General features: G+C 50.4%; 1 protein-coding gene across 3 annotated transcripts in view; it reads right to left on the bottom strand.

Annotated features, from left to right (window-relative positions):
• Positions 1–18,510, bottom strand: part of Sec14l1 (SEC14 like lipid binding 1) — a 37,565-nt gene extending 19,055 nt beyond the window's left edge. Inside the window, exons 1-2 of one of the 3 annotated variants that reach the window (XM_048367333.1) lie at positions 18,342–18,510; positions 16,548–16,630 (exon numbers count right to left, since the gene is read on the bottom strand). In XM_048367333.1, the coding sequence (XP_048223290.1) occupies positions 16,548–16,610 (63 nt within the window). In that variant the 5' untranslated portion in view covers positions 16,611–16,630; positions 18,342–18,510. Of the gene's footprint in view, positions 1–16,547; positions 17,103–17,527; positions 17,621–18,341 lie in introns of those variants that run through there. The other 2 variants (XM_048367334.1, XM_048367332.1) reach the window with 2 other exon arrangements.
• Between the last annotated feature and the right edge of the window lie 668 nt (positions 18,511–19,178).

Here is a 19,178-nt window from a genome sequence, read left to right as displayed (position 1 = left end):
CTCGTATACATGAAGCCCTGGATTCAATTCCCCAGCACCACATATACAGAAAACGGCCAGAAGTGGCACTGTGGCTCAAGTGGCAGAGTGCTAGCCTTGAGCAAAAAGAAGCCAGGGACAGTGCTCAGGCCCTGAGTCCCAAGCCCCTAGGACTGGCAAAAACAACAAAACAAAACAACCACCAAAAAGTCAGGTGCTGGTTGCTCAGGCCTATAATCCTAGCTACTCAGGAGGCTGAGATCTGAGGAATATGGTTTGAAGCTAGCCGGGGCAGGAAAGTCCAAGAGACTCATCTTCAATTAACCACCAGAAAACTAGAAGTAGAGCCATGGCTCAAAGTGGTAGAGTGCCAGACTTGAGCAAAAAAAACTCAGATGGACAGCACCCAGGCCCTGAGTTCAAGCCGCATGTCCGACAAAAAATATATGTGTGTGTTTGTCTATGTATGTGTGTTGTATATGTACATGTGAGAAAGACAGGTATATGTGCATGTTTATCTGTATGAAATGTATTTAAGTATTCACTCTTCTTTTCTAGCACCTTTGTAGTGGAAATTTTCTAAAATAAAAAGTTGGAGAAAGCATTATCAACAGCAACAAAAAGCAGCTTTAGAGGAGAGATGTGCTCTTATTACACAAAGCTTTACAGTATACATATGTCGGCACAAATCAGAAAACCATATCTATGCTCGGTGTGGCATGTGATTTGGGACCTTCTAAAAAACCATGAGGACATCCAGGCACAAAAGCAAGCAAGCAAGAGAAAGAAAGAATGAGGGAGGAGGGAAGAGGGAAGAGGGAGGGAGGGAGGGAGGGAGGGAGGGAGGGAGGGAGGGAGGGAGGGAGGGAGGGATGGCTTATTGCTAGCAAGGGTACTGACGAGGCTGATTCTCACCGGAGAAGCACCCGGGTCTTTGTCTGAGGTGACCTATATAACCTAAGGGGCTAGGAGCGGGGACCTTGGTGCAGACTTGTGGACCAGGGACTTCATCATGGCGGGCTAGGATTTATGGCAGCTGCCCAAGTAGTAGATAAGGAGCCTGCAGCTGGCCAGACTGAAGGTCACTTTAAGGGGTCCTTTTACCTCATGTGGTTGTAATTGCCCCAGTGGAGAGTCATCACAAGGTAAGGGGGGAGGAGGCCCAATATTTCCTGCCTACATCGAATGGGCCTACTGTCAGCCTGCCAAGTTCTGGGAAAGGAGCATGCAAAGCTAGGGGAAAGGAGCCTACATGTACTTAGCATGTGCAAGGCCCTGGGTTCTATCCCCCCCCCCCAAATACCAGCTCTCACCAGGTCCAAGTCACTACCAGAAGAGCAGCAACAAGGCTCCACCCAGCCCCCCCCCAAAAAAAAAGGAGGAAGAAGAGAAGGGAAGCCACCCTACACTTTCTTGCATGTGACAGATTAAACAAAGCGTCCACATTTTGTGCATTAAAACTCAGACACACGCTGGTTTGCCTAAAACTTATAGAAGAAGCAATGGCTTCCCCCAGATCCTCTCGAGCTCCAGGCCACCAATCCGGCTTTTCACAAGACTCTCGCCCAAGAGCCACATCAGCAGGCCTTCTTCTGGCTCTGAACAAGAGAAGAGGGAGAGCCCACCTTTCAAGCCAGGGTTCCCCGCCGCCCCCCAAGACCTGTGTAATGTGATCTAGTGATCAAGTCACACACAGTATTGACCAAGGCTAATATTAGGAAGCTGAACAAAATGAACCCTCCCAGAAGTAATTTCTTCTAAGAGATCTGCTTTTAAAGGAACTTACTTTTATAAAAGAACTACTGTAGTCATTTGTTCACTCCTTATGTTTAACACAGCAATTGTTCCAACAACAACAAAAAAAACACTGGGCCTAATCAGCTTGTACCCCTTTGCTCCCCTCCTCCGGAAGGCCGCCTTCTTCCCTGGGAGCTCTCTTTCCTGGCTCTTCCTCCCACCTCCCCACCCACTCTTCCCCTTTCAAAAGATTTCTGAGCCTGCAATTTGGAAGCCTGGCAACAGTGCTTTGAGCTCTTAACCAGCCTTTGAATGCAATTTTGACATATTAAAAGCTCATACCTTGCTAAAGAAAATCATATTTTGGTGAAAGCAATTCAACTTGACAATTACTGAACTGAAAGCTACAAAATGCAGAAAACCTCATTTGGAAGGTCCTGCCTTTAAAATGAGCTATGTTCAGTGAACCCAAGGTCGGCCATGGGAGAGAGATGACCCTCACACTGACTCATGAGCAGAGCCTGTTTGCAGTGGCAAGGAGCTGTGACTGCACGATGCCTTAGCCTCTCTAGGAACACACACTCAGCATAGTAAGAAAATCCCTTGGAGTTCTAGGGTTTACCATCAAAACATGGACAGGCCGAGACCTGTGGCAGAGGAAGCAGACGCAGGAACGTAGCCTAGGAACGTGAGCCCTGAAACTCAGAAGGGTGCACCAGACTAGAGAGATGACGGGATGTGACCATGGCCTGCGTTGGGCTATGGAGTCATGCCTGGCCAGCTGGCTGAAGCAGGCTCCTCTTGAGGAGGAAGGCTCTGCAGAGGGAAGAAGAGGCCAGGGAGGAACTAAGTCCCCATCAGTACCTCACAGAATCCAACAAGGAGGACCAAGCTGCTCAGCAGCTGAGCTACGGTGGCAAGCACCAGAACTGTACTCAACAGGAAAAGCATCATCTGAAGGGGCTAAGTGATTAGTATGCTTGCATTTGGCTCAACTGCAGATCCTACTTTAGATATAATGTACTAAGGTTACAGACAGAGCTCCCTTTCTTCTTAAGGAATCAATTAACGCCACTGCAAAAATCTTGGCCTAACAAAGTCTTTTAGACATTTGCATGTGACAAACATTGATGGCTCATGCTTATAATCCCAGCCTCTCAAGTAGACTGAGATCTAAGGGTCACAGTAGGAAGCCAGCCTGAGCCTGTGAGATTATCTACAATTAACCAGGAAAACAAACAAACAAACCCGGAGCAGAAGTGTGGCTCAAGTGGTAAAGTGCCAGCCTTCAGCGGAAAAAGTCAGGCAGGAGTGGGAGGCTCTACGTTCAAACCCCAATACACATACATACACACACCACCACCACCACCACCACCATCACCCACAACATTTTATCTTGACGTATTTGTAATGTATTCCTCTTCAAAACTTTCTAGGCTAGACCAGGACACTTGTGGACACTAACAGATTGACAGGATTTCTGAGCTTTCCAATCTAATTTGGACCATAACTGAGTGTGCTTTGTTCATTTAAATGAGAAAAATGAGGCCATCCCTTATTCAAATGTCACAAGACTGACATCCCAGAGGAGATGCCGGGACCCTGCACTTTAAGTCTGTTTACCTCCCTGAAGACCATAAAAAGAGTGTAAGTCATCTAGAATATTCCTGACGAGCCTCTCTAGTTGTGTCTAGCCACAGGCACTGGCACAGGGACTCTGTTTAGAGGCACTAAAAAAAAAATAGTATCTATAAAACAGGCACCAGATTAAACCTATGTGTTAACCAGCCTGAAACGATTATTATCTCCTCACGACCTGAAAAATACAAGATGTAAGTTTATAATTAGCCAACTATTTTTTTTAAGGGGAACTAGGTGTAATGTCATTATTCAGGTCTTCCTTCTGTGAGGAAAAGGCAAACGGAAGATAAACACAGAAAATGATCTTATTTCGGAGAACAAAATATTCCATCCATCATGTGAACATAGGAAATACTTGTAGCTATTTAATTCACACATTAGCTAAGCATGTGAGATTTGGTTAAAAGAAGCAGAAACTAGGGCCCTGAAGGCAAGTGTGACTCCAGTTGGGAAGAGGGTGTTCATACAATCACTGGAGCCGGGCCGGGGTGGGGAGAAGAAGATGTTCTTGGAGGTCCTCCACCCAGCTTCGTGCTGAGGGCATTAACCGCTCTCACTCTCTACTAAACCGGAGTCAGGACTGGGCTCCCTGACCACCCCGGGGGGGGGGGGGGGAGCCACCTACCATTCTTAGGACAGCAGATGGACTTCTGGGGCAGTCTTGCGCAATTCTGAACCAAAGACCACACCAGCACCTCGGCTTCCTGCTGACTGTTTTAAATTCCTGTGCCTGCCCCCAGGCCCACCCGTCCCCACCCAATCATCATCATGCTGCTCTCTGAGCACTGTACTGTTGAGCCAGACAATCCCTGGGGAGCAGATGGTAGAGCAAAGAAGAGCCGGAGCACTCCGGTTTCTGGACTTTGACCCATACCCCAGCTACAGCACCCAAAGCAACAGCAACACCTCGAGAGAACAGGAAGAGCAAGAGGGGGCTTCAAGAAGAGGCTGCAGAGTGTTACTGCCAGCAGGGAGCCAGAGCAGACCAGACAGATCTGAGGAAAGAGGTTAAGGGAACAAGAAAGGAGAAGTCAACAAAGACTCGCTGTCTGAGCATGGTACTGCGAGGAGATGAGCGGGCAGCGAGGCAGGGGCAGCCACCGCACAGGGCAAGGGCTGTCCCTTGGCAAGCAGCTTCCACCTCATTTTTCTCCTTTGTGAAGTGGGATAAAGACTGTCTATCCCCAAATTAGTCTGAGCAGTAAATGAAATACTGGCACATGGCATCTGCCAAATGCTGCTCCGGTTCTAACAGCTCTTAGGTGGTCTTTGTTGTTGCTGTCACTGGGCTTGCTTTTGTCCTGTCCCAGGAGCAGGATCCGGTCTGTCACGTGGGAGTCTAGGCCGGGCAATCGTCCCCTCAGATCAGAGCCCACGGAAATGATTTGGCCAGCAGCAGCACTAGAGAGCTCACACCACAAGTGCGCTTCGTCAGCCTTCCAGGAAACAGCAGACTCCCAGAGGCAGTCTGTTGACCTCTCTCGAGTCATTTGCCGCCCCAGGACACATCCTTCTTTGCCCTATTTGGTACACTAAGATTCTCAAACTAGATCCCTTCCAAGTGTTTAAGCTGTGAGCCGGACAGGCTTCTCATGACTGTAATCCCAGCTGGCGGGAAAGCTGAGGCAGGAGGACCTAAAGCCAGCCCGGGCTCAGGCTTTTTTTTTTGCTCTATAGTTAGAACATTGTAGTTGTAGTTGAGGGCCTTCTAACATCATTTATAAAGCATTCCAAAATGTTCACGATCATGAGTGTCCACAAACAGACTTTCTTAGTACTGACCAGTAACAATACACTCTGTGTCACTTTGCAGGAAGTCACCAGGAGGAGAGCTACAGGAAGACTACAGCTCTACACTGGCTACAGAGGGCTGCCTTGCACCTCTGCAAACACAGAGACAAAACCCTCAGCACCGACAGTGGGAGGCGTGCTCCCTCCCGCTCCCGACCCCTGCTGGGATTCACACAAAACCCAACTTAGGACCTAGCTGCTGTGGGCTCACCTAAGTAAAGCAAAACACTGGGACCTTGAGAAGTAATTTACAAACCAGTGTAGTGTTCCAGGCCCTTTGAAAAAGACATTTCCTTGAGTGTAAGTGTGCCCAGTTAGTTCCCTGAGCAGGAAGTGCTGACTGGCTATTTTTATTATGTTAAGACAGTTGTACAAACTAAGGGAGGCCCAGCACGGTGGCCTGGGCCTGCAGCTCCGACACTCCGAATCCCTTGAGCAGAGCTGCTTAAGGCTAGCCTAGAGCACCCCAGTGGGGCCTGGGCCAGGAAGGAGACTGAGTTACGAAATGATAAAACCCAAAGTAACAAGCACATCCAGGGGGACAGGCAACTGCTAAGAGGCTGGAACGTGGAGGTCCCTCTGCGGCAGCAGGGCAGGCCACTGCCTCCGCGGCCTTGCTCTATTTAAATCCTCATTGGCACGGCTCCGGCTCAGCTCTGTCAAGTGGCTCGGTTATCCTTGACTCAAAAACATCGTGCACATGTTAATTCCACCCCTAAGGAGGCTGAGACTTGAGGATAACAGTTCAAAGCCCGCCAAGGTAGGAAAGGCGTTATCTTACTGGAGACTCATCTCCAATAAACTATTCAGAAAAAGCAAGAAGTAGAGCTGTGGAACAAGTGGTAGGGCACTAGTCTTGAGCCAAAGAAGCTCAGGGACAAAGCCCAGGGCCTGAGTTCAAGCCCCAGGATTGGTAAACATAAAAATAAATAAATAAAATGACATTAACCAGCCTGTTAGAAAATGAAAGACACGAGCCAGAAAAAAATAGAGATCTTTATACCACTGAAGATACTTTTCTTTCAATAAATCTTGAATGTCTAAAGTCCACATGCCACAATTACTTAAGCCCAAGACTGAAAAGAATATCGACAGTGCTCTAAAGAACCCTTCTCAGTTTCCAGGCGCTTCACTGTGTACTTCACGTAACTGCATGATACTAAAGGGACCCGAGGGAATCCAAAAGCTATTCGTAATCCATAAAATGCACGGTTTAATAAGGAACAAACGACATAACTATATCTCTGACAATAAAATAGCAGTTTTTCCTATTTCTTCAAATCAAGCGGACTTGGCAGAGTTGTTTCGCTTTCTGTGGTGTAAAGATAGCTCGTGGACTTCAGAAGAGCATTTGGTGTTCCAGGGAATTGCAGCTGTCAGCTTTCAAAGATGCCATGTGTGTGCCCACATGAAAGAATGCAATGAGCTATGGGAATGTTATCTGGCCTCCTAGAGCAGAACAAAGCTCCATGGAGCCAGCAGGCTGACAGGAGGAGTTGTTCTAATCCATCAGGAAAAGCTATCAGATGGCAAAAGTTATCAAATGACTCCTCTACAAGTTGTGCACCACAGACCTCGAAGAGTTTATGATTTTAAAACATTCTCGGAAGAACAAACCTAAGGAAATCAGGAGTCACATCTTGAACACTGAACAGGCAGATAGGACCATCTGTAGAATTCTCTCTCCACCACTGCCATTCCCAAACCTCAGGAGTTCCCCCTTCACCTGAGAGGAGGGCCGCTCAGCAGGGCCGAGTGCCGGTGACACACACCTGTAATCCTGACTATGTGGAAGGCAGACACTGAGAGGATTCTGGTTCTAGACAAAAAAGTTTCCAAGACTCCATCTCAAAAGAAAAAGCTGGATGTGCTGGTATCAGCCTGCTATGGCAGCTACTGTAAGAACTGCAAAACAGGAGGTTCCCAGTTCTTAAGCAGCCTGGGGGAGAGAATGAAATGCTATGGCAAAAACAGCTGAAGGTGCAACTCAAACAGTGGAGCACCTGCCTATCTGAGCTAAACCAGCAGATCTGGTGGTGCAGCGCCTAACACACACAGAGCCCAATTCATTTGCTGAATTCATGTTAAAGAGTCTAAGCCAGTTGGTTCTCCAATCTGAGAAGGCATCAGAATCTCAGAAGCACCTCAGAGCCATGAGACCTCAGGCCCTCTAGGCTGGGCCCTCCTGGAGGGATGACATTCGGTGAAGAATCACAATTCCCAATGGCTGATAAAACTAGGACAAGAGAACAGGTGCTTGGGGAAGAGCCTTCTGAAGATTAAAGGCACATATCCTGTAACACTAACAATCCTGAAGTCATCTCACTTCTTAATATATGTACTTGTAGTTGCAGTTCTGGCCTTGGTTTTTAATACATATATACATACATATATACATATATATTAAACTAGAAATAGAAAGGGATATAGTTTACCATTAGGACTACCTAGTCACAGGATAACTTATTCATAAAGTGAAAAGAATTACTTAGGAAACAGTCTATTCAGGAGTCTTCAGAAGGAAATTTGAACCCAGTCGGCTATGGGTCTGGAAGCTCCAGAGAGGTATGCAGGCTGAAGACTGAGCTTTGAGATTCCATTCCTAAAATGACAGCTGAGGCTCCAGGTTTACAGGGCTCTGCCCAGGCAGGGTCACTGGGGAAGAAAGGGCTGGGAGGCTATTCCTACAACAGCAGCAACTACTTAAGTAAACACCTATTATGGCCAGAAAATACAAAACCTACAACTTGAGGTGCCTAAACAGCAGATAGTCCATCCGAACTCAGAAAGACACAAAGGGGGACAGAGAAAGAAAAGCCAGAAAGAGCTGAACACCAGAGAGGAAGAGAGTCAGGCATGCGACCGACTTACTAAATACGTCAGACATTTACAAACTGGACCTTAGCAATAATCTGAATTTTGCAAAACAGGGCAGTAGAGATCCATGAAATGCCCAGGCAGCAGATTTATTTATTTACTCATTTCCTTTCTTTTTCCTTACGTCCTTCTGTTTTTGTTCTTGTGTTTGAGATGAACTCTTACTACATTGCCCAGGGTGGTCCAGTCTCAAATGCTCCTCCTGTTTCAGCCTCTCCAGCAGCTTTCGGAAGCACGCCCCCATCCCTGACTTTAAGATTTTGCTTAGCTGGTCATAGTGGTGCACCCCTGTAAACCCAGCCATCAGAAGGCTAAGGCAGAAGCATCACAAGTTCCAGGATAGCCTAGTCTATACATTTTTTTCTTAGAAACTAAGAAACAAAAATACACTAATAGTCCTCACATCAGATTGTCCCTTTCAGAAGAATTACAAAGCAATGAATTAGGACATTAAAACCATGCCCCCTGGAAAATACACAAAAGCTGTTTCATTCTGTGGGTTAAATGTCAAGAAAGAGAGGTCAGTAGTAAGGGCTGCCCACCCGATCAATCTCTCTTCAGTAGACAGAGTCTCAGGAGAGCTCCCCCTCCTCCCACCCAGCAGCCCATCCAGGCTCTGAAGATGGAGACAGGCAAAGGTCAATGGAACAGCACCGCCAGACATCTCAGTCCACTATACCAGCCACTGGGCCTCCGGCCACACTTCTGCCAAGATTTCTGCACACACCACACAGAAACCTGTCCATAACTCATTCCACTCAGCACGAAGGGCTGGCTCAAGTCAGTGGGTTAAAAAGAAACTATAAATAGGATGGCCCAGTTCAATTTGAGACAGACACTTTGCACCTTATTTGCAGCCCCAAATTACCTCAAACCATTATGGAAACAAAACGGGGGGGGGGGGGGCAGCTAGTTTTAAGCATTAGTATCATCTCCATAGCAAGTTTCAGGAGAACTGGGAAGATGGGTGAAGTTACCCAGGAGGCAGCCTTCTTCCCAGCCTCTCGCTGTAGGGGACAATTAAACCAGCAGAAGGGAGAGGTGCCCGAGGACCAGTGACCTGGTTTCTCCAGTAGATCAATGGAAGGAAAGGGAGAAGGGCAGAACCCAGGCAGGGATTTAGGAAACAAAGTAACCAGATACCGTTTCACTTGAAGCAGAACCCACACCACTTCTAACATGACATTTTCTTTTGAAATAATTGAGAAAACTTGAACATTTCATGTGGTATTAGATAATGCCAAGGAATCATTAAGATTTTAATGTGGTGAGGTTTAAAAAAGAAAAAGTCTTTAAGGGTTAGAGATGCGTGAATTAATCAATGAATTAAAAGATAGCTGCAATCTGCTTTAAATGGAGGGGGGAGAAAATGGAAAATTATTGCAAGATGATAGTATCAAAAGTGACTGGTGGGTACTTGGCATTACTGTACAACTCTCCACTCGGGTAAGCCTGGAATTTTCCATGACACCAGGTTTGGGTTTCTGTGGAATTTTTTTTTTTTTTTGACAGAAACGGGTAAATGAGAGAGGTGAGAGCTAAATCAAGTTCTGAGAGAATTCCCTGTGGCATACTGCCTGCCCCAAGGCTGCCGTGGAGCGAGGGGACAGGCTTGCTCTCCCTGAGCCGTGTGTGCCGAGAGCACAGCAAGTCAATCGGATTAGTTACTCCCTGGCTTCTATGAGACGCAAGGGGCACGCACTCGGGCACCCAAAACCTCCACAGAGGAGCGGAACACAGGCCTCACCAAAATGACCCACCAGGACCCTCTGGGTTCACGTAGCGATGACGCGGCTGCGCAGCTGGGTTTTTAGCCAGCCTCTGGGCCAACGAAGAGGACCAACGTATGTGAATAACGGGCATGGTGGTGTACTTCTACAATCTCAGCTAATCCAAAGGAGAATAGGGAGGATGCACGGGGAGAGGGTAGCGTGGAACTGCACAGCAAGGACCGTATCTCAAAAAATTAAGGACTACAGCACACGAGGCTCCAGAGGAAACAGAACCTCAGTGGATGAAAAAGGCATATTTCACCTCACTGCCAGAACTTGGAAGGCAGAGTCAAAAGCCCGGGGATGAAGTCGGGGGGGGGGGGGGGGGGGGAGAAGTCCTGAGACGAACGGTGGAATGAAAACATTGCTGAGAACTGAGCACATACTTGAAACCGGATATGCTTAGGATGTGAGTTAGCAAGGAGGGCTGAGAAGGGACAAGGTGGGGGAGTGTCAGGAGACTAAGAGGCCCCCCTCGAGCTGTGTTCCTCTGCCCCACCCACTGGCCACCTGTCTGGACACAGCCGTGGGGATGGGGGCTGGAGATGACAAGGCCACCCACCCCCTCAGGACTCTAGCTCTCAGGCCTCGGCACGCACTCGGGCACTTTGCGTCATTTCACCATAGCTGCGGGGTCATCAGGGAGGCGTGGCCATCATTAGGTTAGGCCTCACCTGCTCACCACCTGCAGAACACTCTGCTCATCACCTTCCAGACACTCAGCTAGTTGGTGGCAGGCAGGATTTGCACCTAGTCCCTTTCTCTTCCTGTCAGTGCTAGTCTTGGAAGAAAGACACACCAGAAAGGAAAGAGCACCGGGCCAGAAAAGCCAGGGACAAAGGAAAGAAACAGAGCCCATCACACTGAGTGAAACCAGCCAACCCCCAAAAGCCAGACAGCGTGTGTTATCACTCATGGGTGGAATCTAGGTCTGAAGTGGTCAAAGTAATAATGGGCCTTGACTGTAAAAGGGGACTGTTGGGGGAGCCAGCATGAGGGGGGAGGCAAAGAAGAGGGCACTGGGGTGCCGAGGATCAAAGTCTATTACACACTTACATCTGAGACCCACCAAATGCTGTTTCTCAAAGGTGGGGGAGAGGGGACTAAGGGAATACAACACAGAGGGTGAACTAGCTCAAATGTATGCATCTATGGAAGTTTTACAGGAGGCTCCCTCACTAATGACTCCTTAAAAGAGATGGCCATAAATTTCATTTAGTGGGCCATTAACCAACAACTGTCCACTGGTAAATCAGTTCTTCAGTTTTCAACCTAGAAAAGTAACAACTTTGGGGTTTTGTGTTTTGTTTTGTTTTGCTGGTCCTGGGGCTTGAACTCTGGGCCGGGGTGCTGTCTCTGAGCTTCTTTTGCTCAAGGCCAGTGCTTTACCACTTGAGCCGCGGCGCCACTTTGGACTTTTTAAATTTGTTTATTGGAGATGTATCTCATGGAGTTTCCTTCCTGGGCCGGCTTTGAACCAAGATCCTCAGATCTCAGCCTCCTGAGCAGCTAGGATTACAGGCGTAGCACCAATCCCAGTAAGCATGAAGTTTTAAGTGGAAATCATATGGCTTCAGTTGTGATGACAGTGTTTACTGACAGAGTTTTGTGTGACTTCTGAGAACAAAAAAATTAGCCCAAGTGGGCTTGCTCACTGGGGGAACTGGTGAACCGGAAGTGACTGAAGGATTGCAGCATATTGCTTCTCCTCCGGAGAAAACACGCACCCCTTGCCTGAAACTCTGATGTGAGGTCTGCAAGTCCCACTCACACACAAGGTTCCTAGGAGCAAACAGAAATCCACACATCTACACACCTGTGTGCTCCCTGTAAGGACCAAGAGAGTGACAGACAAGCCTCTACCCTGAGGGACGCAAGAAGAGAAAGCAAGCACAGTGACATACTAAGGTCCCCAGTAATATTAAGAACCTGTTACTGGAAGACCTAAGGTATAGCTCGGGGCAGAACACATGCCCAGGACACACGGAGACCGGTGTGTGTCCCCCAGCGAAGGGAGACATGAAGCCTGCCTTGGGACCCATACATAGGAAGGGGGCAGGATGCAAAGATGAAGCATGGAGGAGACCGATGGGAAGAGACAGGCATGTGAGGCAAGGACGTAGGAAAAGCTGGGGCACAACAGGGCAGAACAGAACAGACGGTAGCGCTCGTGATGGGAAGTTCATCTGATAGATGAAGCAAAGTGGCAGGAGGTAGGACACAGGTAGAACGGGCCTTACAGGACTGACCAGATGCTAGAGTGGGGGAATAGGCTGCAGGATGAGGGGAGGAAAAGGCACAGTAGCCTCTTTGGAGCAGAAGCCTCCAGCTGCATGGGTGGCAGCTGGGAGAGGGGAACAGCCTGGGGGACTTGAAGGGTGGTGTGTGTGGCCAGGAGGGAGATGAGAAGGCACTGTGGGGAACACAGCTCTCCCGAGAGGGCAGGAGGTGCGGCAACCTCACGTGGGCCCAGACAGAAAGAAGACTCAGCAAGTGCCAACCACGGCTAGAGTGACAGCTGTCCGTGGCTGAGAAAACGTCAGGAGCCCAAGCCATGACCTCAGAGAGCTCTAAACTCCCCTTCTCTCATTAACACAGGGGAGGGCTTCATCTGAAAATAGCTAACATTTATACTATTTGGGGTTTTTTGTTGTTTCTATTTTGTTTTTGTGCCGGTCTTGGGGTGTGAACTCAGGGTCTAGATGCTATATTTGAGCTTCTTTGGCTCAAGGCTAGCATTATACCACATGAGCCAAAGTTCCATTTCTGGCTTTTTAGGGGGCAGGGGTAGTTTACTGGAAATAAAAGAGTTTCACAGACTTTCCTACTCAGCCTCCTGAGTAGCTACCATTCCAGGTGTGAGCTGCTCACACCCAGATATTTTAGGTTCGTTTGAGACAAGGTCTCCCTGTGTAGCCTAGGCTAAACTTGAACTCGATCCTCTGGCCTCTGCCTTTCAAATGCTGGAATTATAGGTGTGTTTTACCATACCCAGCTCAGCCTTAAAACTTGTGTTTTATCCTAAAAACTTCCAGATAAAACACTCCCTGCCTCAAGCCTGATCTGAGACCCTAAGCTGTGGTGCCCATAGCTGGCACCCAGTCAAGTGTCAACCCTTCAAGTACAGCCAGCTGAAGGTCCCTCACTGACCCCTTTCTCCTCCCCACTTGCCAAAGTCTCCCCACAGGGTTCATGTCTGGCCAACACCAGATCTGAAGAGCCTTCCTATTTGTGTGTCAAGACACAAGAATCTGCAAGAATTCAGAATCAGTTGCTGGGCACCAATGGCTCATACCTGTAATCCTAGCTACTCAGGAAGCTGAGACCTGAGGATTGCAGTTCAAAGCCAGCCCAGGCAGGAAAGTCCATTAGACTCTTATCTCCAATGAACCACCAGAAAATCAGAAGTGGCGCTGTGGCTCAAAACGGTAGAACACCAGCCTTGAGCTGAAGAACTCAGGGACAGTGCCCTGGCCCAGAGTTCAAGCCCCATGACCAACAAAAAGAATTCAGAATCAACAAGAATCTGCTCTCAGCCACTAACCGTGTGGTCTGAACCCCAAGTTCCTCCCTCCCCAAAGCGGGCAGTTGACCAGAGCCCTAGGCTTCCAAGGGCCATAAGGGTCTGCTGAAAACCTCCACTTCAGTGTCTAAGATTTGGCTTCAAAATGAGCTAATGACATCTTTAACATACTTTTTTTTAATGTTATCAATCCTCAAACAAATGGTAAATTTTCATTAACTCATCTAATGCAATTAACATATTTGAACCTCCGTTTGCCTATTTACATTAGGCACTTTTCACCTCCATCCTTTTCTGGCTACCCTAGACTACAATTAAACACTTGGCTAAAACAAACCAACAACAGCATTGGACAAGTCCCTTTTTGAGTTCTTGTGCTTGTAAGATTAAAACACACCGGTCAACCACAGCTCACCGACCACCAGCCCAACCCTCCTTGGGCCCCGTGAGCACTAGGATTACGCCCAGCATGCATTCACTTTTAAAGGTTGGCAGGGCCATTCCAGCTGAAGCAACAGCTCTGCTTCCACCTCAACTGCGTGCCTTTCTCATGCTGAATAGTGAACAAATGGAACGCTATCACAGGATGGTTTCTCCTTTGTGTAACGAAATAAGACAAAGTCAGTTCTGAGGATGGTATGTATACCACATTGTCAGCCAGAAAGAAGGGGCAAGTGTCTATACAAAATCTTAACAGCATAACAAACATTCTAATTTTGGAAGAAGGAAGGAGGTAATGTATTTCAAATTTAGATTAAAAGAAGCAAAGATCCGCTAGGCGCGGGTGGCTCACGCCTGTAACCCTAGCTACTCAGGAGGCTGAGATCTGAGGTCTGAGGATCACGGAGAGCCGGCCCAGGCAGGAAAGTCTGAGACTCTCAAATTACTCGCCAGAAAACTGGAAGTGGCGCTGTGGCTCAAGTGGTAGAGCACTAAACTTGAGCTGAAGAGTTCAGGGACAGCACCCAGGCCCAGAGTTTAAGCCCCACAACTGACCCCCCTCCAAAAAAGTAAAGATATTTTCTAGCAATTTAAGAAGCAATTTAAGACAGCAGTTTACAAATGGTTTAATTTTATAAGATGGAGGAGGGAAAGCCTCTGAATGTGAATTTCCAATTCTGCAAATTCATGCATAAAATTTGCAAACTAAACTTCACAATTTTAAAAACGGTAAAATAAGGGAAATGAGGAAGTCTGACCATTAGAACTTCTTTATGAAATTTAGGTGTCTGGAGAAGAAACCAACCTGTGCTCCCAATTATCAGGCTAGCACCAAGCTTTTAAAACCATAATTAAGGTTTCAGAAAACATAACCCACCCCCATCCTGGTTGCCTGCCCCTCCTCTCTTCTCTGCTTCTCCTGATACTGTCTTTCTCTCTCCTCCAAAAAATTTGGCCCTGACCTCCACTAGCCCTGAGAGGTAAAGTATCAAACACACACACACACACACACACACACACACACACCAGCAGACATTCCAACACAGCCCTATGCAGAAGTCCCAGGGAAGAAATCCAGTCCAAGTTTCGCTCAAGAATACAAAGCAGGAAATGTGACAAGAACTGATCACTGAAAGAACACAACAAGACATACCACAAATGTGAACTAGGGCCAGAGGGGTTGTGGCCAGCAGAGAAAGCATGTGAGCTGGAGCCACAGGGGAGGAGAGAGAAAGCCCTTGGCGGCTCTGGCAGATGGAGGAGGCAGGGTCCCCTGGGGTGAAGTTCCAGGGACAACTGTTGCTGAGTGTCCCGGAGCTGCTGGAGCCTCCCTCAGTGCCGGGCTCCAGCTGGTCCCAGCCACAACTCCCAAAGCTGGTAAACCTGGTGATTCCCACCACGCCATGGGTGCCGACACTAACAAGACTCCCTTTCACTCCTGCTGCGGCACAGGCAGCAGCGGCATGGAGTGAGAAAGTGCCCTTCTCCCAGGTCCTTCACACTGAGGACTGGACAGCCCGGCTAAAGCAAGCAAGCCACGGGACAAGCGGACAGGGAGGAGGCATGGGGCATTCCGGGGGTGAAAATGTTCTGTATGGCCACAGGTATGGGTGACTTAACTAACCAAACCATACAACTATGGGACCATTTCACTGTAAATGAACATCTCAATATTTTTACGGGGAAAAAAATAACAAAATTTCCCCTGTAGAGGATTTGAGTTTTTATTTTGCTCAAGACCAAGTGGATCTAATTTCGCAAACATAATACTAAGCAGAAACACCCAAACAAAAAAAAGCACATCGATCCTGTTGCTACAAAGAACAGAAAAAGAAAATGAACACCTATGGCAATCAGGTATGGTGGCATACTCCTGTAATTCCAGCCAGAGTTCAAGGCCAGACTGGGCAACACAGTGCAACCTTGTCTCAACATAATTTTAACAAACAAAAAAAATGGCTTTTAATATTAGCTCAGAGGTACCATGCTTGCCTAACATGGGCAAGACCTGGTGTTCAATTCCCAGTATAAACAAAAAAGGTAGGCAGGGAGGGAGGGCAAAAGAAACCGCCAAGCCAGTGGTTCCTTTTGAGAGGTGGGGAACAGGGACCCATGGGGCAGAGCCACTCATCCTGGGCTGTGTATGTCCTGTTCCCTAAGCTTGGCACCACCAACAGATCTGCTTCCGATAGATACATTTCCCATCATACCTTAAAGCAAATAGAAAAGAAGGGAAGGAGTACCCTGCACTAATCTAAAAGAGACTGGTAAGTTTTTTATCTCTCATATCTACAAGGATGGTTGTCAGCCAAATCCTTGGGTAGATAATAAAAACAGACCAGTATCCCCTGCATGCAGAATTCTAACAGCACTCACTCAAGAGTCACTTAACAATATAGCCCTCCATCCTCTGACCACCCAAAGTGGCCCCCATGCCCCCAGCCCCGACTCTCCCCAAGGAGCAGCAAAGGAAAGAACTGTGCTCAGCCTCCCCTCAGTACTCCAACTAACAAACAAAAACACAGCAAAATCCACAGGAAGTATTTAGTCAGACTTCACTCCTGTGTTTTCAAAGGAAGAATAGCTGCAGACTCATTCTATTCTAAAGTACATTTCTTTTTAAGTGCACAGAGGCTTCTATTTTAGAAACATCCTACAGACACTAGATATAGTTCATAATCATAAAGGCAGGATAAGCAAGAAAGTGAACATTAAGTTTATAGATCATCAAATTCCAATCATTAAAAAAACAAGGCAATGAGTAAGCTGAAATGTAAAATACTTACAGCCATAATTAATTCGAAGGGGTGTTTATACACCCGCACTGGTGACTGGTACTTCTGCACCATGGTTGTGTCTCCTCTCACACCTGCAACACGTGCACACATGTCAAGGAAAAACACGAAGTCTGTATTAACATGTCGTGCCCCATTCTAAGGGTAAAGAGGGACAACAGATCATAATTCCATACATATAATACCCAAAGGGCAGGGAGGTATGAGACCACAAAGGTGGGGGGGGGGAACCAACTCCCTCCTCCAGCTACCTGGCTAACTAGCAATGAAATGCTAGGACCCAAAGATTTAATCATTTTCTCAAACTTCTAGTAGGAACCAAATAAAAAAAAAAGTTACCATGTTTCAACCTGAGTCTGGGGAGGTCACAACAATAAAAATGGGAAAAATACTACTGTATCTCGAATGACTGGAGACTCCTCAAAAGCCAGCTCGAAAAAGGAACTTTTGTCGTTTCCTGTTTTCTGTGTACAGGACGATTTGGGAGACCCCTCTGCAAACGGCAGCGAGGGCCAAGCACCCAGCTAACCGGGGCTCGCTGAAATCTCAGCTGTGACTGCTTCCAGTGGAGAGGCACACTCAAACCCGAGCCCCACGGCGGGGAGGGGGAGGGGGGTGGGTGTCCCTCCTCCGGCTCCCAGTGCCAGCCGGTGCGGGCTTTGCTGAAAGAAAGCACATTTGTGTTGGGGGTCCTGGGTGGCTTGCTCGGGTCCACATCGCTTTGAAAGCGAGGAGGGAACAAGTGTGGTGGGTAAAGCCTACGTGCCCCTGCCTGGGCTTAAGAACCTGATCTTGTCTGAGAGGATATATTCAGAAGTGGAACGGGCTGCGGGGACAAAAACCAGCAGCGGGATCGCCTTCACTTCGGACCACGGGGCTGCCTCCACGGCCGCCTTTGTGCCGTGATCGCGGGGCTTTTCTGTCCACGCGCCCCGCACTCGGGCCGGCGTGCGCGGGGGGGGGGGGCGCCCCTCTCTGGGAGACTGGGGTGTGCAGGGCGGGCTGCTAAGGTAACTCCTTTATTCGGGGGTGGTCTCCAGCAAGCCCGCGCCTCCCTAATTCCATGTCTGAGGTTCGGGCAGGGCGGGGGGGGGGGGGCAGGGGGCTCCACACCCTCGGATTCGGAAAGCCGGGGCCCAAGCCCGGAGTGGTCCGAGCTCAAGCCCAGGCGTCCGCCGACGCGGGTTCCACGAGCGGGCTCCGGGGGCGCCGGGGGCTCCGGGGGCGCCGGGGCCGCGTTCCATTTACTTTTGCAGATCTTTCCATGCCGGCGCGCGGTGGGGATCGAATCGGAATCATCTCTTTAAAATTTAATCGGGAGAAGATTGACGTTCCGGCATCTCCCAGGTGAAGGGAGGGGGTGAGGGTGGGGAGAGAGGGCGCCCCCCGACCGGCGCGCCGAGGCTCGGGCACGGCGGCGTGGACCCCGGGGTCCGCGGAGGGGACCGCACCGGCGGCCGAGCTCACCGCCGGCTTCGGCCGCGCCGGCCGGCCGGGCGGGCGGACGCCCAGCGCCCAGGGGCGCCCAGGCCGGGCCGGGCCGGGCCGGGGGGCTCCGAGTAGCCGAGGGGCCTGGCCCGACCGAGCGCCCCGCGCGCGGGGTCCGGCCGGCGAGGCGGGGCCGGCGCGGCTGCGCACCCCGGCGCGGCCCCCCGGAGCGGGGGCGCGGGGCCCGCGCGGGGTCCGGGCCGAGGGGCTCCCCCCCCCCGAGCGCGCCCCGGGCCGCCGGCTGACGAGGCGGGGTCGGGGCCGCGCGGCCAGCCCGCCGCGGCGACGCGCTCTTACCTCTAGTCAGAAAGGCCGGGTCGGGGACGCGGGGCGGCGGCGGACGCTCATGCCGGCGCCACCGCGGGGACGTCGCCGTTCCACAGCTCCGCCGAGCGGGCGGCCGCCGGTTCCGGGGACTGGGCTGGGGCGGGAGGGCGCGGCGAGGGCTCCAGTGGTTGTTACGGGTGACGGGGAGGGCGGGGCCGAGCGCCGGAAGGGGCGCGCGTGCGCAGACGTGGCCGAGGGGCGGGGGCGGGGCTGGCGACGGTTGCTAGGGCGGGGGGAGCGGGGACCACGGGGCCCGGTCGGGACTGCGCAGGCGCCAGGTCGAAAGTGGCGGGAGTGGGAGGAGCTAGGGAACACGACGCACTGGACGCACCCGGGTCTCGCTCGGGGGCCGGAGGCTCCTCCCCATTTTGCGTCACGGGGGCGTGGCGCGGCGAAGGGGGCGTGGCGGGTGGGGGGGCGCTCCTGGACTCGCTGGCGAAGGAGGTGTCGGACGCTGAGGGGCCGAGGTGGGGGCGCTGCCAGCGCCCGGGCCCGGGAGAACGAGCGTCCTTCCCGCCTCGACCCTGCTGCTGCCGGGCCGGAGCCGCGCCCGCTCCGCGGCCGGCCTCTTAGCTTCCCCCCTGGGCTTCCGCATTTCTCGTGGCCCACTCAGAAGCAGCAGGCACCCCCGCCGTGACCCGACCACATCACCTCTCCCCCCCCCGGGGGAGGGGCGGGGAGGAGGGGGGGCCCCGCGGCATCCTCGTGAGCACGTGGGGGGAGTGGGAGGGACTAAGATCCACGCGAACCCTCACTCCCTGGGCCGTGGGGGTGGGTCTCGGGTTTCATCCAGATCCTAGTTTACAG

This window comes from Perognathus longimembris, chromosome 17, assembly GCF_023159225.1.
Source record: "Perognathus longimembris pacificus isolate PPM17 chromosome 17, ASM2315922v1, whole genome shotgun sequence".
Classification (NCBI taxonomy): Eukaryota; Metazoa; Chordata; class Mammalia; order Rodentia; family Heteromyidae; genus Perognathus; species Perognathus longimembris.
The sequence above is the reverse complement of the archived record's forward strand: the minus strand, read 5'-3'. Positions and strand labels throughout refer to the sequence as shown.